This window comes from Cydia splendana, chromosome 4 (genome assembly GCF_910591565.1).
Source record: "Cydia splendana chromosome 4, ilCydSple1.2, whole genome shotgun sequence".
Lineage (NCBI taxonomy): Eukaryota > Metazoa > Arthropoda > Insecta > Lepidoptera > Tortricidae > Cydia > Cydia splendana.
In genome coordinates, this window is record NC_085963.1 from 13,756,894 (window position 1) to 13,770,818 (window position 13,925).

Here is a 13,925-nt window from a genome sequence, read left to right on the forward strand (position 1 = left end):
CTTCTGTCTCGCGGAAGGTACTTATAAAAAATATATGGGAGGATGATCCTTTGTTACGGAGGAACGCACGAACGAATGAAGATCGAAAGTCTTTGATAATTACTCGTATTTGTTTGAATTAAGGTATTAATATAATACTGAGGTCTATAAAAGCACCGATATACAAAATATTCATTCCCTATTTCTTGTTATTTCCCGGTGAAAATATATCTTAGCAATTTCATAACAGAATAAGTTTTGAGAAACATCAAAGCAAATAAATTATAAAACCACTTGTTACATTTGAGTTATAATTATAAACAAACACAATAGTGCTCATAAGTACAAAAACGGTAAATGTAAAACGCGTTAAACGTATTCCAAGCTATTAAATAAACAATGCATAAGTGATAAAGATGAAATAAATGCTCAATACACTTTTGAGACATTCATGCTTCGGAATAAATACTTGTAGGTATAAGTAGTCTACTTGAGCCGTAAAATTTATCATTGTCGCGCAAAACATAGCACTTAGTCAATAGACAGTAGTACATATGAACTATCAGCACCCAAAGGTTGGTTCCTTCAACCTGATTTTAACACTTTCGTTGCCGGGCGTCCCGTTTCCAGTACAAAATGAACACACATAAGTGTTCTTGGCAGTGGATGTGTTAAGGCGGCAGTTGCTATAAGAATAGTTGCTAATGGCAAATACTTTTCAATTCCAACCATGGGTAATTTACCGTAATTGTCAAAATTTGGATGCCTTTAGCATTTACATAGGTGCTGTTTGCTTATAGGTATAACAACGTCATTAATATTGACGATCTCCAGAAAACGTCACACTGTCCATGATCAATACTTAGGTTCTGGCTTCACATTCATGTTTTTAGCTTTAGCATCTGATGCCTCACTCGTCTTCGTCGGTATGTCACAAGCAAGGGGGCGGCAGCGGCATGGCGATCCGCTTGCACACCTCGAGAAGGAAGTTCTTGAGAATCGCGGGCAAAGTTTTTTTTGGTATAGACCCGTTGAGAGTTATAGTAGGAATGAAGTATGGGTCAATAATCTGGGTGTCGTCTCCGTACTTCTTCAGTAGATTCCATCCGTGCTCGCTAGATGAACAGGTGTTGATGGGGTCTGGGTCTACGTTCATCTCTTTTGCACACTAAAAACAATATAGTGAGAATTGATAATATATTGGTATGTACATTATATTATGGATACATTACATTGGATACTTTACATAAAATTAACTAAAAATTGTTTTCTAAAATACTAAATTAGAATGCCATAATCAGCCCTATGTTTATATACCTAACATGGTATAAAGTCTGTCCGGTTACTCGAGACCACCCTGTATAAATCTCTCTGCTTTGCCTTAAGGTTGACTGGTAGAGAATGCTTTTGGCATTGAGTCCGCCTTTTGTACGACAAGTTTTCTTTTGTGCAATAAAGTTTAAATAAATACCTAAATAAATATAAATAGGCTTCAAAGGGTAAGACAGTAGATAACCAGTAACCAGTAAAAGATACAAGGTAATTTTAACAGCTTACCCTTGAGAGAGCTTCATCTGGATCGCTGTTATCCAGGATCATACATTCTGTAAACTTCACTGCTCTTGTCATGTTTGCTATAGCCTCAATAGAACAAGCGTGGACCTTGTTCGCGTAGCACTCAGTCTCACCGTGTTGACAGTCGAAATAATACTTTCCATCTTTCTCTTTGGTCTAAAAAATAAAACAATTAATGTAAAAAAAATGTGTCTTATTTTTTTTTTGTTTCTAACAAAGTTACTACCTAGTCTTTACGTTTACTTTAGTTTTTACGAAAGCGACTGCTATCTGACCTTCCAACCCAGAAGGCTAGGCCTTATTGGGATTAGTCCGGTTTCCTCACGATGTTTTCCTTCGCCGAAAAGCAACAGGTAAATATCAAATGATATTTCGTACATAAGTTCCGTAAAACTCATTGGTACGAGCTGGGGTTTGAACCCGCGACCTCCGGATTGAAAGTCGCACGCTCTTATCGCTAGGCCACCAGCGCTTCCCTTGTATTAAATACTACTGTGTAGTTACATATGTATGTTAGAGTAACCACAATACAGATTTTAATTACTTAATCATCCAATTTAAAGTATTCAAGTTGCACCCTGGGTATAAGTATATTGATTGTTTGAGTATGTTGTATGTTTATAGCTAAAATATCCATGACATTCTAACAAATACGAACATGCAAGGACAACACATGTTTATCTATAGCAATAAACATTATCATAATTATCAATATGACCATGAACGTAAAATAAATCTGTAATGTTAACACAAGCGGGCAAAGTGAAATTATGGTGGGAAAAAGGACCTAATAAATAGTTATTTGTACAACAAGAGATCAAAGTTTGATATTTCTTCGAGTGCTTATTTTGAGTCCCGTGCAAGCGAAAGATTCTATAATAGATTCACGAGCGTAGCGAGTGAATCTAATTTAAAATCTTGAGCGTAGTAAGGGATTCAAAAGCGCACGAGATGTAAATAACTTTGATCTCGTGTAGTACACAAAATTTTTCACCCTAAGCAGTGAGAACATACCTAGAGACAGAGATAATAGAACCCAAGTATATCGAACTTGTATTAGACCCCGCATGTTGAAATGACTATAAAGGTCACTTGAATGTCATTTTGTCTCACTCAGTGAGCAAAATCGCATTTTGCTCACTGAGTGAGACACAATCAGTGAGCAAAATGCGATTTTGCTCACTGAGTGAGACAAAATGACTCAGTGAGCAAAATCGCATTTTTTAAGAAGCAATAAAGTACCCTTGTTCGAGCTGCTGAGGTGAAAAAGAATAAGCTAAATTTTGGAATAAATACACTACACTATCCTGGGGGCCTAGCCAAGATGACAATTGTTGAAGAAAAAAACGTCAATCATAATTTAAATAATGTATGGAAATAGTCAGGTGACTTTTCTTGGCTTCTATCATCCCGATACATTTTTCGAATCGTTTCGTTTGGCGTTTGTCGATGTACGTCTTGGAGGATCTAACCAAATGGAGACGCCTTGTATGTAATTTTCTATACAAAACAGTCTGCCGATTTTTGCGGGGGAGGGGCACGTCAAATATGTATATACGTAACGTAAAAATAGCCATGTCAGATACACGTCAGTCCATACAATGTGTATGACCATTGGTCATAGACTTTCAACAGAGGGGAACGCCTGTTAATGGCTACTCCGTTTGGTTAAATCCTCCAAGATGTACGTTGTAATCTAGGCTAGGCCCCCAGGGCATTTTCTGCATATTGACATCCATTGTTCAGGTCCATATATTATCTACTGATGTACCCATTAATGGATAGTCATAGCTGCTGGGATCCATTCCAACCTTCACAATAGGACAGTCTATAAAATAATAGTCATTCGACGAAGCCGTCTAGACAGGGCAATCGTGTGGGGTGCGAGGGGCGAGGGATGGGGGGGGGAGGCACCCGAGCAGCACACATCGCCATTGTTAGTAGCTCGGTACTACTTACAGGGCTAGCGTGTCTTATTTGAAATGTTTGTACTTTTTGGGCAGTTGTGTAAAAGTCTGTGACAACCCTACTGTGTTCTTGTGCGGTGTCGGCATTTACGCAAACATCAAAGGCGTCGGTCCACTATTACTTTTTACACTGTGACAAAATAGCTTGCAGTGACCAGATTGTATCAACTTGTGAGTTTCTAAAAGATATATATTTTTTTTTAAATAGCCTATTTTGTGTCCCACTGCTGGGCAAAGGCCTCCCTCCCCTTTCTTCCGCCACTCATCACGGTTTGGTGCATGTTCCCGCCAGTCGCTGCAAAAAGCGTCAAGGTCATCCCGACATCTCTTTTTTGGTCTACCTCTGCCCCAGCTAATCTGCGGTGTCCATTCAGTAGCCACCCACCGATCCGGGTGCATACGGCAGACGTGTGCCGCCCAATCCCACTTAAGCTTAGCGGCCTTAACACCCACATCTACTATACCAGTTCTGGAGCGCAGTTCGGTGTTCCTAACCCGATCGGTTCTGCAAACTCCTAGTATGCTGCGCTCCATTGTTCGCTGGCAAATCTTGAGTCGGGACTTCAGGGCTTCCGTTAATGACCAAGTTTAGGCGCCGTAAGTTAGGATAGGCAGGATTCACATGTTGACGAGTTTGCGTTTTAGTGTCAGTGGAAGGTTGCCTTTCATTAGCGCCGATATAAATAATAATTATAATTACAATATTAACTCGGAATACTTACAGTTGCTTTTCCATAAGGGATAAGAGCTATATCTAGGAACTCTGACAGTTTATCTGTGACGGGCCAGAGGTGTTTCGTGAAGAAATGCCTGGAGTCCGGACACAGTGCCTCATAGTACACCCGCACTTTCACCTTGTCCTGTTTATGTATGTTAAACTTATCATCCTCTAGTTCCACTATTCCAGGCTAAAACAAGAAAAAATCAATGAAGTTAGGAATTTATAATTTTAAATTGGTTGCACCATAATCTTAGACAATGGGGTTGGGTTGAAGTTTTTACAGATATTTTTCCCCTGGCAATCCTACCTTTTGATCAAATGATGTTTTATACATATTTCGAAAATTTATGGCCAAATCCCGTAGAAAAGTGGAAACATATACTGGTGCTATATAAAAACCTTTCACAGTTGCCTAGCCTCCCCATTCATACAAAGTATAACATATCTTGCCACTTAAACCTTTATTAATACCAATATTGAACATATTCAAGCACAATGAAAACTTATAATGAAAGCTTATGAAACCATGCAGGATCAAACAGAGCCAATATCTCAATACTTTTTTTATGATATAGGAGTCAATCAAGAGCAAACAAATCACCAGATGGTAAGCAATTACCGTCGCCAATGGACCCCCGCAACACCAGAGGGGTTACAAGTGTGTTGCCTGCCTTTAAGGTTTAAAGATTGTATTGGCCCGGTCATACCATGGAGGACAGTTCATTCCACAGTTTAGCTGTAATGCCTTAGGGTGGTACTCCACCTATCCAGTTTCATTGTCCAATGTGTATTACGTCTCACATTTTGCTTATTGAGAGATTGAGACATTGGACAGGTGGAGCCTTAACAACCCTACATGAGTATCCAGAATTAGGTATCCTAAAGGCATTTTTGAAAAAATAATTGCAGTTCAAGCATTCTTTTGTAATAATACATACTTAGTTGAGAAGATTAAAATTAAAAACAAATTTAGTGTATTTAAAAAAACATTATCTAAAGCAGTTAGGTATTCTCATTAAATTTCTGTTCATCAAATTATTTCACTAATAAAATATGTAAAAAATACCAGAATATAACAAAACTTCATTAGCAACACACAATACTTAGTATTACCTAAAGTAATATACCTAAAGCCAATTCCAGCCAAATATGATATAATTCACCTCTCAAATCGAGTAAGAGATTTCATGCAAAACATACCTGAGACAGTTTCTCATCTCGCCCAGAATTTCCCGGAAACATGCTAAACAGCTGCCACATTATTAACGACAGCAATATTACAACAATTAATCTGTATCGATTACAAGAAAAAGCCATTTTCAAAAAATCTTTACAAGTGGTCATAAGTCTGTAAAATTAGAAGTACAAATGGAGTAAACAATGATAGAAAATATAATAAATAAGTTACGTGGAAGTCCTATTTTTGTTCGATTATTACTTCACTTACTAAATTACTTGAAAATAAATAATAAAGTAATAATAGTTTTCATTTTATTCGTTCCACAACCTAGTAGCGTTTGGCGAATCCTATTTAATTACGTTTCATTATGCTAAAATTTGGCATACAATATTAAACCTTCTTGCTACGACATATGATAGAAACTTCAACACAGACTTTCTACCAATGTGTAGAAATAAGACGTTATTTGCATGGGTAAGTTTATGTCACATTGTTGACACGTCATTTTGACAACTGTCTTTTTTTAATTGTTATAGACCAAAGCTCGACACAATCCCGATTATAGAATCATCACACGAAACCTTCACGAAACAACAAAATTTCATTTATATTGGCGAAAAAAGCATTAAGTAGAACTTTTAAAATCTAAATTTGATGTGAGTTTTATTTGCATTGGTTTTACCTCACCGATGCTAGAATTTAACTACTTATAGAAATAATTGTATTATAAATATTATAATATATAGTCAGGCAAACTAATTGTATCAGTCGAAACAGGCTGCAAATCAGAAAAATGTAGAATGGATTTAGACGCGAAGGGTCAATATACTAAACTTGAATTTTGCGCCTGTTTTACTGACAAGTTGGTGTGTCAGACTATAAATACCTCTAACTTTTATTATAGCAACAGCAACAACACACGACAAGGTTCCGGGTTCAAATCCTGGTAAGGGCTGGTATTTGTGTGTTCATCACAAATATTTGTTCCCGTGTTATGTTTTCTGTTTTCTAATACCCACGAACCTACAATACAAGTCTTATTGAGCTTACTGTGGGGCTAGGTTGATTTGCGTAAGATACGGGTTACGAAAACCGCATGAAAATCCGTTGTCGTTTTTAAGTTTATCGCGAACATACATACATACATACAAACAGACAGACGCGGCGAGGGACTTCGTTTTATAAGGTGGAGTGATATTTCATCAGCAATGGGAAGTTGGGTAACTACTATAAATTTACATGTGGAATGGGATTACTTATAGGTGGACATCAAAATAAATTCCGTAATATTTGTATCATTTGATATAATAATATAGATAAAACTACGAGTCACATTACTCAGTCAACTGTAAAGAGTTGAACTTTTCCACATCATAAAATCCAGCTTTCACTTGTCTCCCTCCAAAGAATCTACCATTCAGGTCAACAACAGCCTTGATAGCGCTTTCAATTCGTTTGAACTCCACGAATATTCGCACGGCCTCGTCGGAGGGTGCGTTCGGCAGCTCGAAGATCAACACTTTGATGACGTCACCGTATTTGGTGTTGCACTCGTCTTTCACTTCCGGCTCCAGCTCTTCGTCCACGTCACCTGGCCCAACCATGTTCTGTAAATATTGAGAAAATTCATATTTTATTGCCACCTGCACATGTACTTACTCTAGCTTGTTGGGTATCAATATGTCGGCGGCCGATCGTAAGATCAGTGCCCCATCCCACAAAACTTTACAAGTGTACAATTCGACAAAATTGTTAAATTGTAAACAATAAAATGTACCACAATAATTACAAATATGTATTCGTTACAAGTCTGCAGTATACAAATATGTCATTTTTGTGAAAGCGTAATTGTAGAATTGTTGATTTGTAAATATACAATTCTAATGTTACAACTACAAATATGTAACAATTTATTTTGCTTCTTTAATGTTGAAGGTAGTTTCACTTTACTGATCTATCTACGAGCATTTACATACCAACTGACATTACAATGGATTTGCAAGCTAAACTGATCATTTTAAACCACTTGAAACACCATGAGCATCGCCAGTGACGTGATATTGGGATCCTGACCCCAACCATCTTAAAACAGTCAGTAACTGTGGTTTAGAATCAAGAGCATGATTTCTTCGTGTCGAATGTCTAAGGTTTCCACCAACAGTCTGTAGTAAATATTCGACGATAGATTTACTCACTCTGAACCGCTGATTAAATGTAAAATCAGTTATGGTCAAAGATAAATTTATACGTTCTCTATAAGGCCTAGGACGTCTTACAATTAATTCAAAATTCAAAAATTCAACATTTATTTGGCAACAAGGGCACTTTTACACGTCCACATTGAATTTACATACAAGCAAAAATAATAACAATACATCAACAACTTTATAAAATACAACTAACTGCAATGCAACTACCAATTCAAACTAACGTTAATACAATTACTTAGAGATGTATATGGTCTCTTAATGTCGAATTATTCTATTATTCGTATAGTAGCAACTGTAGCAAGTGGGTGCGACACACGTTTAGAGAATTGTTAACTTGTAGGTACAATTCTACATATATGTATAATTATTACTACAATTTAATGTAGCACAAAACAATTGTCAGCTACAAATTTGTACATTTTCCGGAAAATATATGTAGCATATGTAAAGTTTTGTGATACAATAAATTGTAGACTTGTTGATACAATTTACATATTTGTCAGAATTTTCCACTACAAATTTGTTACTTGTATATTTTGTCGTACGCACATTTGTATTATTACAAACTTGTAACTTGACACTTGTAAAATTGTAATTGTACGTTTTGTGGGATAGGCCACAGGGGCCTATACCACGAAACTTATAGTTGTAGGTATTTAGTACAAATGGGCATATCACAAAATTTACAAATGACAAAATTGTAATGGAAAATTTATACAAATATGTAAATTGTCGCAACAAATTTACAATTACGCGTATCACAAAACATTACAATTTACAAGCAATTTTCCGGAAAATTTGACAATTTTGTAATTGACAATTGTACGTAAAAGATTTGTGTTACAACAAATTGTAGAAGAAGGTATACATATTTGTGGAAATGTAAATACAAGTTGACAATTCTCTCGGCGTGTGTCTAGAGCATAATACAATTACATACTTACCACTGTGCGTCTTTTCGAATTTTGGTGTCTCTTAAATACTTCCAATCCTTATCCAATACGGCTATCGTGAAACGTAAAAATCTTTGTCTCGTTCCCTAAGTCGACGGAGCCCCGCGGGGCACCTATTTCTGAACAGTTTGCCTTTCGGGCTTCTGAAGCAACCTAACGAATCTATACCACCTATCTATTGGTTTAATGTGACTAATGTCAAAACATTACGATCTGCCTGATCTTACGATCGGCCGCCGACGTTTTACAATTAGATTCAGAAATTTCAGAATAGCGATTTTTTTAGGTATTATTCGAAAATATTTGATAAGATTATTTGTTTATGGTGTACAGTTAAAACTTACTCTGAGCAGTACAACTTTACTGGGCGACTTCATAATCTCCGTGATGGAGGGTTCCTGTCTCGACATTTGTGGTGAGTTAGATGCAGTGCCTGGAGAATCTAGAATCAAAAATAAGAGCAATATTTATAGTTTTACTAATAATTTAAAGAACTATGAACTTATTTGAATAACGTTTAAGGTTGTAATCCCTATTTGTAAGAATGCAAGTTGCATTCTTACAAATCTCGGCTGGCGGTATCTCGTGAATATTCTTTCTACATTATGCCAGAGAGAATAGATTATGCAGTAAAAGGAGCAATGTACGAGCAATACCACACATGCGTATTTTTATATTTATCAGTGTTGAGTGATTTTTGTGCGTTTTAACTCCTCGGATCCCACCAACGCGATATAGGGGTAGAAAAGAGAAAAAAAATCAATTCTAAATTTAAAACTTCAAGGTCAAATATCGACCCCACTGGGAGGCAAGTCGATGAAAAAAAGAACATAGAGTGTCTCCTCAAAATGCGGTACCTGATCCGGGCAACGCGGGCACGGCGAACGCCGGCGGCGGCATAACGGGGCCGCCATCTTTTTCGTGGATGATACGACCTCCTCTCTTGGATGTTTTCTCGACTTGCAGGGCTACGGACATTCCTTGTTCCTTCTTGCCAAGTCCTTGCCCCTCCTAAAACATAAGCACTTTGGTAAAATAACTTATATGAGTAAATAAAAAGTGCCTTGGATTGTGATAACTTTATTAAATGCTTTTTGCATTGAATCTTCTTCAAATAAAGAGTGCTCTTGCCTCTTGGGTTTGCATGGGCTACTAAAAAACAATACAAGGCAGTGGCATGCCACATTTTTTTTTATGCAGAGGGGGTCATATCATAAAAACCCCAGACTTCACTTTTAAGTGCCGATTTTCTAAACCGTCACCCTAAATAGCCGCGATTTGCCGACCCCTGTTCTAAACCAAAGGTTGCGAAATTCAGGTCTGGTCAATCCTTAACTTGTTAAGTAATAGCTTTACATGTTTTTAGCAAAATTAGTACATTGTAGGAGAGTACGGAAAACCGCTAAAAGATGGACGAGTGCGTTTTGAGGGCCGACACGTTAGTGGAGGCCCTCAAATAATACGAGTCCATCTTTAGCGTTTCCGTAGTGCTTTTTACGACTACTGCGAGGAAATAAGAAAACATTTGCATAACTATAAGTACTAGCCCGCGATTTCTCTGGTATCAAATTACTAGCCACTGCCTGTGCTGTCTCTTGAATTTCGGTAGGCGTCAGCGTAAGAATATCATTTTCTTCACTAGAAGAACTCATTTTTATAGCGAGCGTAGATACAGCCTGGCATAAAAGAGTAGAAATTAAAAAGTGGCAACACTGTAGTGTCGTCCCTTTCAAATCAATATATATAAGAGAACGGGACGACTGTACAGTGTTGCCACTTTTTAATTTCTACTCTTTATTGCCAGGCTGTACGTGTTACTTGTATTTTTTAGTCAAACACAATTTACACTATCCAATTCAGTAAGTATTTTCAGATCCCGCCTTTTTAACTTTTTTTATCACTTTTAAGAGGCGTTTTTCTGTTATTTGCTTCAATCCGACTCTAAACTTAGAAGCGTTTTTGCTAAAAAAAACACAAACAGCTACAAAAGTAAAAAACGCCTTAGCGTGAACTGAATGGATAATTGTAAAAAAAAAATAACATTTCTTTTTTTTTAAACAAGAAATTGGTCCTATAAATAACCTAATTAGATTTTTAAAGGAAAAAGTTGCGCCAAAAAAGACCTTTTATTGATTTTTATGTTTTAAATGATACTCATTGCTGTAGCGAACCGTCACCAAAGACAGATGATGATAACAATGAAACATTGTAGTAGTGGTGGTTCAGGTGCTAGAGCTATTGCCTACTTTCCAGCTTGGTTTTACTTTTAGACCATCTATTGCCACATTTCCGAACAGTGGCGTGAAAAATGATATACCCTCACTAACCAAGCAACCTCGTCTTCATCTTCTTTATTAGAATAACTAGCGATCCGCCCCGACTTCGCACGGGTTACACAAAACCTTAACAAATTATACACCTAAAACTTCCCCAAGAATCACTCTATTGATAGGTGAAAACCGCATACAAATCCGTTCAGTCGTTTTTGAGTTTATCGGGTACAAACACACAAAACAAACAGACGCGACGAGGGACTTTGTTATATAACGTGTAGTGATAATTTCACCTTAAAGCCATATTTAGCCATAATCTTAGCGGCGATGGAGCTGGCGCCGTAGCCGCCGAGCGAGAAGCCGGGCTGGGCCGGGGACAGGGGCGCGGCGGCGGGCGGCGGCGACGGCGTCTCGGCCGTGAGCGACGGCGGCGGCGCTATGGCGGCGCCCGCCGCGCGCTTTGATATTTCCTCGGCTTCTTCCTCTTCGGGTTGCTGTGGAAATGGGAATGTTTATTTATAACAAGTAATTAACTCAATTATAATGAGATTATTCGCGCACAAGATAGTTTATGTTTCTTTTTCTACCTGTATTGATTAGAAAGGGACGGGTAGAGTAGTCGATCTCGCACACGAAACTCTGTCGCGGCGTACTGGTGCTAAGCCTACTGGGTGTGAATTAAAAAAAAAGTCAATCAGGTTTCTAATACAGACTCTACAGTTCCCAACGACAATGAAGCCATGCAGGAAATAAAACATTCTTTTAGTTTATGTTATGAACTTATTAAAATGTTAATTTGATCAATTAATTACCATAGGTATAAGTGTCTTTTCAGGAATGATGTCATCCTCATCTCCAAATCGGCTTTTACGTTTTCTGTCAGTTCTATCGGCTCTGTCACCCCCATCCAGCTGCAATCTTTTGGCTTGTAATTCTGAAACAAATATTCAACCATTTATTTACTTTTGACTGCCAAATGCGCCCGCAGCTACAGCCGAATATGAACCTTCTTGCATTTCGACAAGGTTCACAATGACGTGCCACACACGATTAAAAGGGTTAAAAACCAAGTTGGTGGTTCTCAACTCCAGATTAAATGCCATTTTTTAAATTACATTACACTGTTCTTACTCTGTAACCAAGGATCATACTGTTGTCCCTTGAGAAAATCTTATCAGGGAGTTTTGTCTATAGCTAGTTTGTGAAAGGATTATCCAGGAGTCCAGGACCAGTAAAAGTTTTTACTATAAAATTCATTATTCATAACAAGACTGCCTTACAGAAGGAAAAAATCTTACAATCTGATATAAAATTGATTAGTGATTTTAATACAAGTTGATAAAAAAAAAAGTCTAAAGTTATGGAAACTATTTTTTATTTATTCTCAATAGGAAGGTCTACACAGACCAAGCTGCCTCGCGCGGCAATACCCTCTCTCTGTAGACCTGCCTAATTACAATCAGTAAAAAAAAACACACCTTTGGCTACTTTTTCATAATCATTAGGCCACATAGGATCATATTCGTTTGCCACATTCCAGTCAAAATCTTGTACATTCAATGTTGCAGTTAGAGTGTTTACTTGCAGACTTGGGCTGTCAGAATTTGGCTCATCTTCATCTTTTTGCTTACTTTTAAGATCAATTACAGGTGTCAGCTGTAAATAAAAAAATATTATGATGTGTTTCAGTTGTTCAATAGTATGAATAAAGACTAGACCAGCCAGTCTCAAAGTGTGCTCTGTGGAGTCCTAGAGCTCTGGGTAGACTCTGTGGAGGCTCCGCGAGAATACTTGTATTAATAAGGAAAAAAATAAAAAAGCCAGCTCTTCTACATCCCACAATGACGACCGAAAATTTTTAATTTGGGGCATTAAATATTTTGCTTCCTAAAAGGGTTCCATCATCAAAAAAGTTTAAGAACCACTGGACTAGACAACCATAAAAGAAACCGAATATGTTATGTTGTACATTTTTTTGTTACTAGATAATGAAAGTAAATTACATCTTTAAGGCACAGGCATAGGGTTGCCATATGGAAGAATTAAATGTCCTGATCAAAAGTCCTGTCCCGGACATCACCCTAAAAATCCAGACATTTCTTGTAGCAGAAATTTGGCGTAACTTGAACGACGCCCTGGCGGCGGCGCGCTGCTCTCTGTGTACTGTATCGTGGATCTACTTTTCCCTTTCCCTTCGCCCAATCCCGTAGCCCCCTCCCCGGGCGCGCATTTTATTTTTATAAGGTCATTCCTAAAAATCCGCACATGCCAAGTCCGGCCGCAATCCGGACAAAGGGTCAAAAATCCAGACAAATCCGGACGTATGGCAACCCTACACAGGCAGGACTGCTTTAATATAACATACCATACCTACTAGAAATTAGGTGTATTTAAAAATATATAATTTGAATTTTTGCTATACTTTCTTCCATTGTCTGAATAATTTTCTTTCTATACGACCATAATATTGTTGTCAGAGGCGCTTTATACGTATAGTAGACGCAAAGGCTCGTGAACATAGTAAGCATTTTTATCACTGGTTGTGGTGTATTTAAGGATTAGTGGTCTGTATTTTACCTGTGTAGATCGTCGTAATGCGTCGCGCTTTGGTTGTGTCACAGCAGCCTTTTTCAGTTGTAACTGTGACTGTAATAACTTTATACCTGAAGACCAGCCAGCGACTTTTTCAGTAGTTCTGGCTTTGATAGTGTCAAGATCGTCATACAAAGACATTTTGTTTCAAATTACACTGTTGTGCGTAGTTTGATTATGCTTCCATTTGTAGCCTGCAATGATTAAATTAGTATTAAACAATTTTTGGATTAAAATTGTAGTGTACTATCGCCGTTTATGCGTTCATTTTATCACTGTCAATGTCAAGCAGTAGTGTCAATGTCAAACAACCACTTTCGTCATCTATTCAAGGCACATTTAAAAAAGAAGTGACCGTCGCGTTTTTAAATAAATTACGATTGTGAGAAAGAGAGGCAAAGAGGCCTTTTATTTTTTACGCAAAATTTATAAAGAATGTTTTAGTATCCTAAATATTTAGATTTAGTATTTAAGT

At 37.4% G+C, this 13,925-nt stretch overlaps 2 protein-coding genes across 2 annotated transcripts; both read right to left on the bottom strand.

The window, feature by feature from the left end:
• Positions 1-544: 544 nt before the first annotated feature.
• Positions 545-5,745, bottom strand: LOC134789910 (GILT-like protein 1). Its single transcript, XM_063760595.1, has 4 exons — positions 5,443-5,745; positions 4,244-4,429; positions 1,537-1,710; positions 545-1,147 (listed from the first exon to the last, which is right to left on the bottom strand). Exons 1-4 carry the CDS (start codon positions 5,584-5,586, stop codon positions 911-913), a joined length of 741 nt encoding a protein of 246 aa, XP_063616665.1. The 5' UTR covers positions 5,587-5,745; the 3' UTR covers positions 545-910.
• A 964-nt stretch (positions 5,746-6,709) lies between these two features.
• Positions 6,710-13,716, bottom strand: LOC134789938 (splicing factor 45). The gene is made up of 7 exons (XM_063760667.1): positions 13,436-13,716; positions 12,337-12,514; positions 11,671-11,792; positions 11,152-11,352; positions 9,443-9,596; positions 8,930-9,027; positions 6,710-7,029 (listed from the first exon to the last, which is right to left on the bottom strand). Exons 1-7 carry the CDS (start codon positions 13,589-13,591, stop codon positions 6,757-6,759), a joined length of 1,182 nt encoding a protein of 393 aa, XP_063616737.1. The 5' UTR covers positions 13,592-13,716; the 3' UTR covers positions 6,710-6,756.
• Positions 13,717-13,925: the final 209 nt, after the last annotated feature.

Bases quoted from the DNA above. Each gene is read 5' to 3' on its own strand.
- LOC134789938 (XM_063760667.1), bottom strand. From the start codon at position 13,591: ATGTCTTTGTATGACGATCTTGACACTATCAAAGCCAGAACTACTGAA. The intron at 12,515-13,435 runs GTAAAATACAGA...TTTTATTTACAG, and splicing joins CATTACGACGATCTACACAG to CTGACACCTGTAATTGATCT. The intron at 11,353-11,670 runs GTAATTAATTGA...CCATTTCCACAG, and splicing joins AAAAGACACTTATACCTATG to CAACCCGAAGAGGAAGAAGC.
- LOC134789910 (XM_063760595.1), bottom strand. From the start codon at position 5,586: ATGACCACTTGTAAAGATTTTTTGAAAATGGCTTTTTCTTGTAATCGA. The intron at 4,430-5,442 runs GTATGTTTTGCA...TTCTTGTTTTAG, and splicing joins GAGATGAGAAACTGTCTCAG to CCTGGAATAGTGGAACTAGA. The intron at 1,711-4,243 runs GTAAGTATTCCG...TTTATTTTTTAG, and splicing joins TCCCTTATGGAAAAGCAACT to ACCAAAGAGAAAGATGGAAA.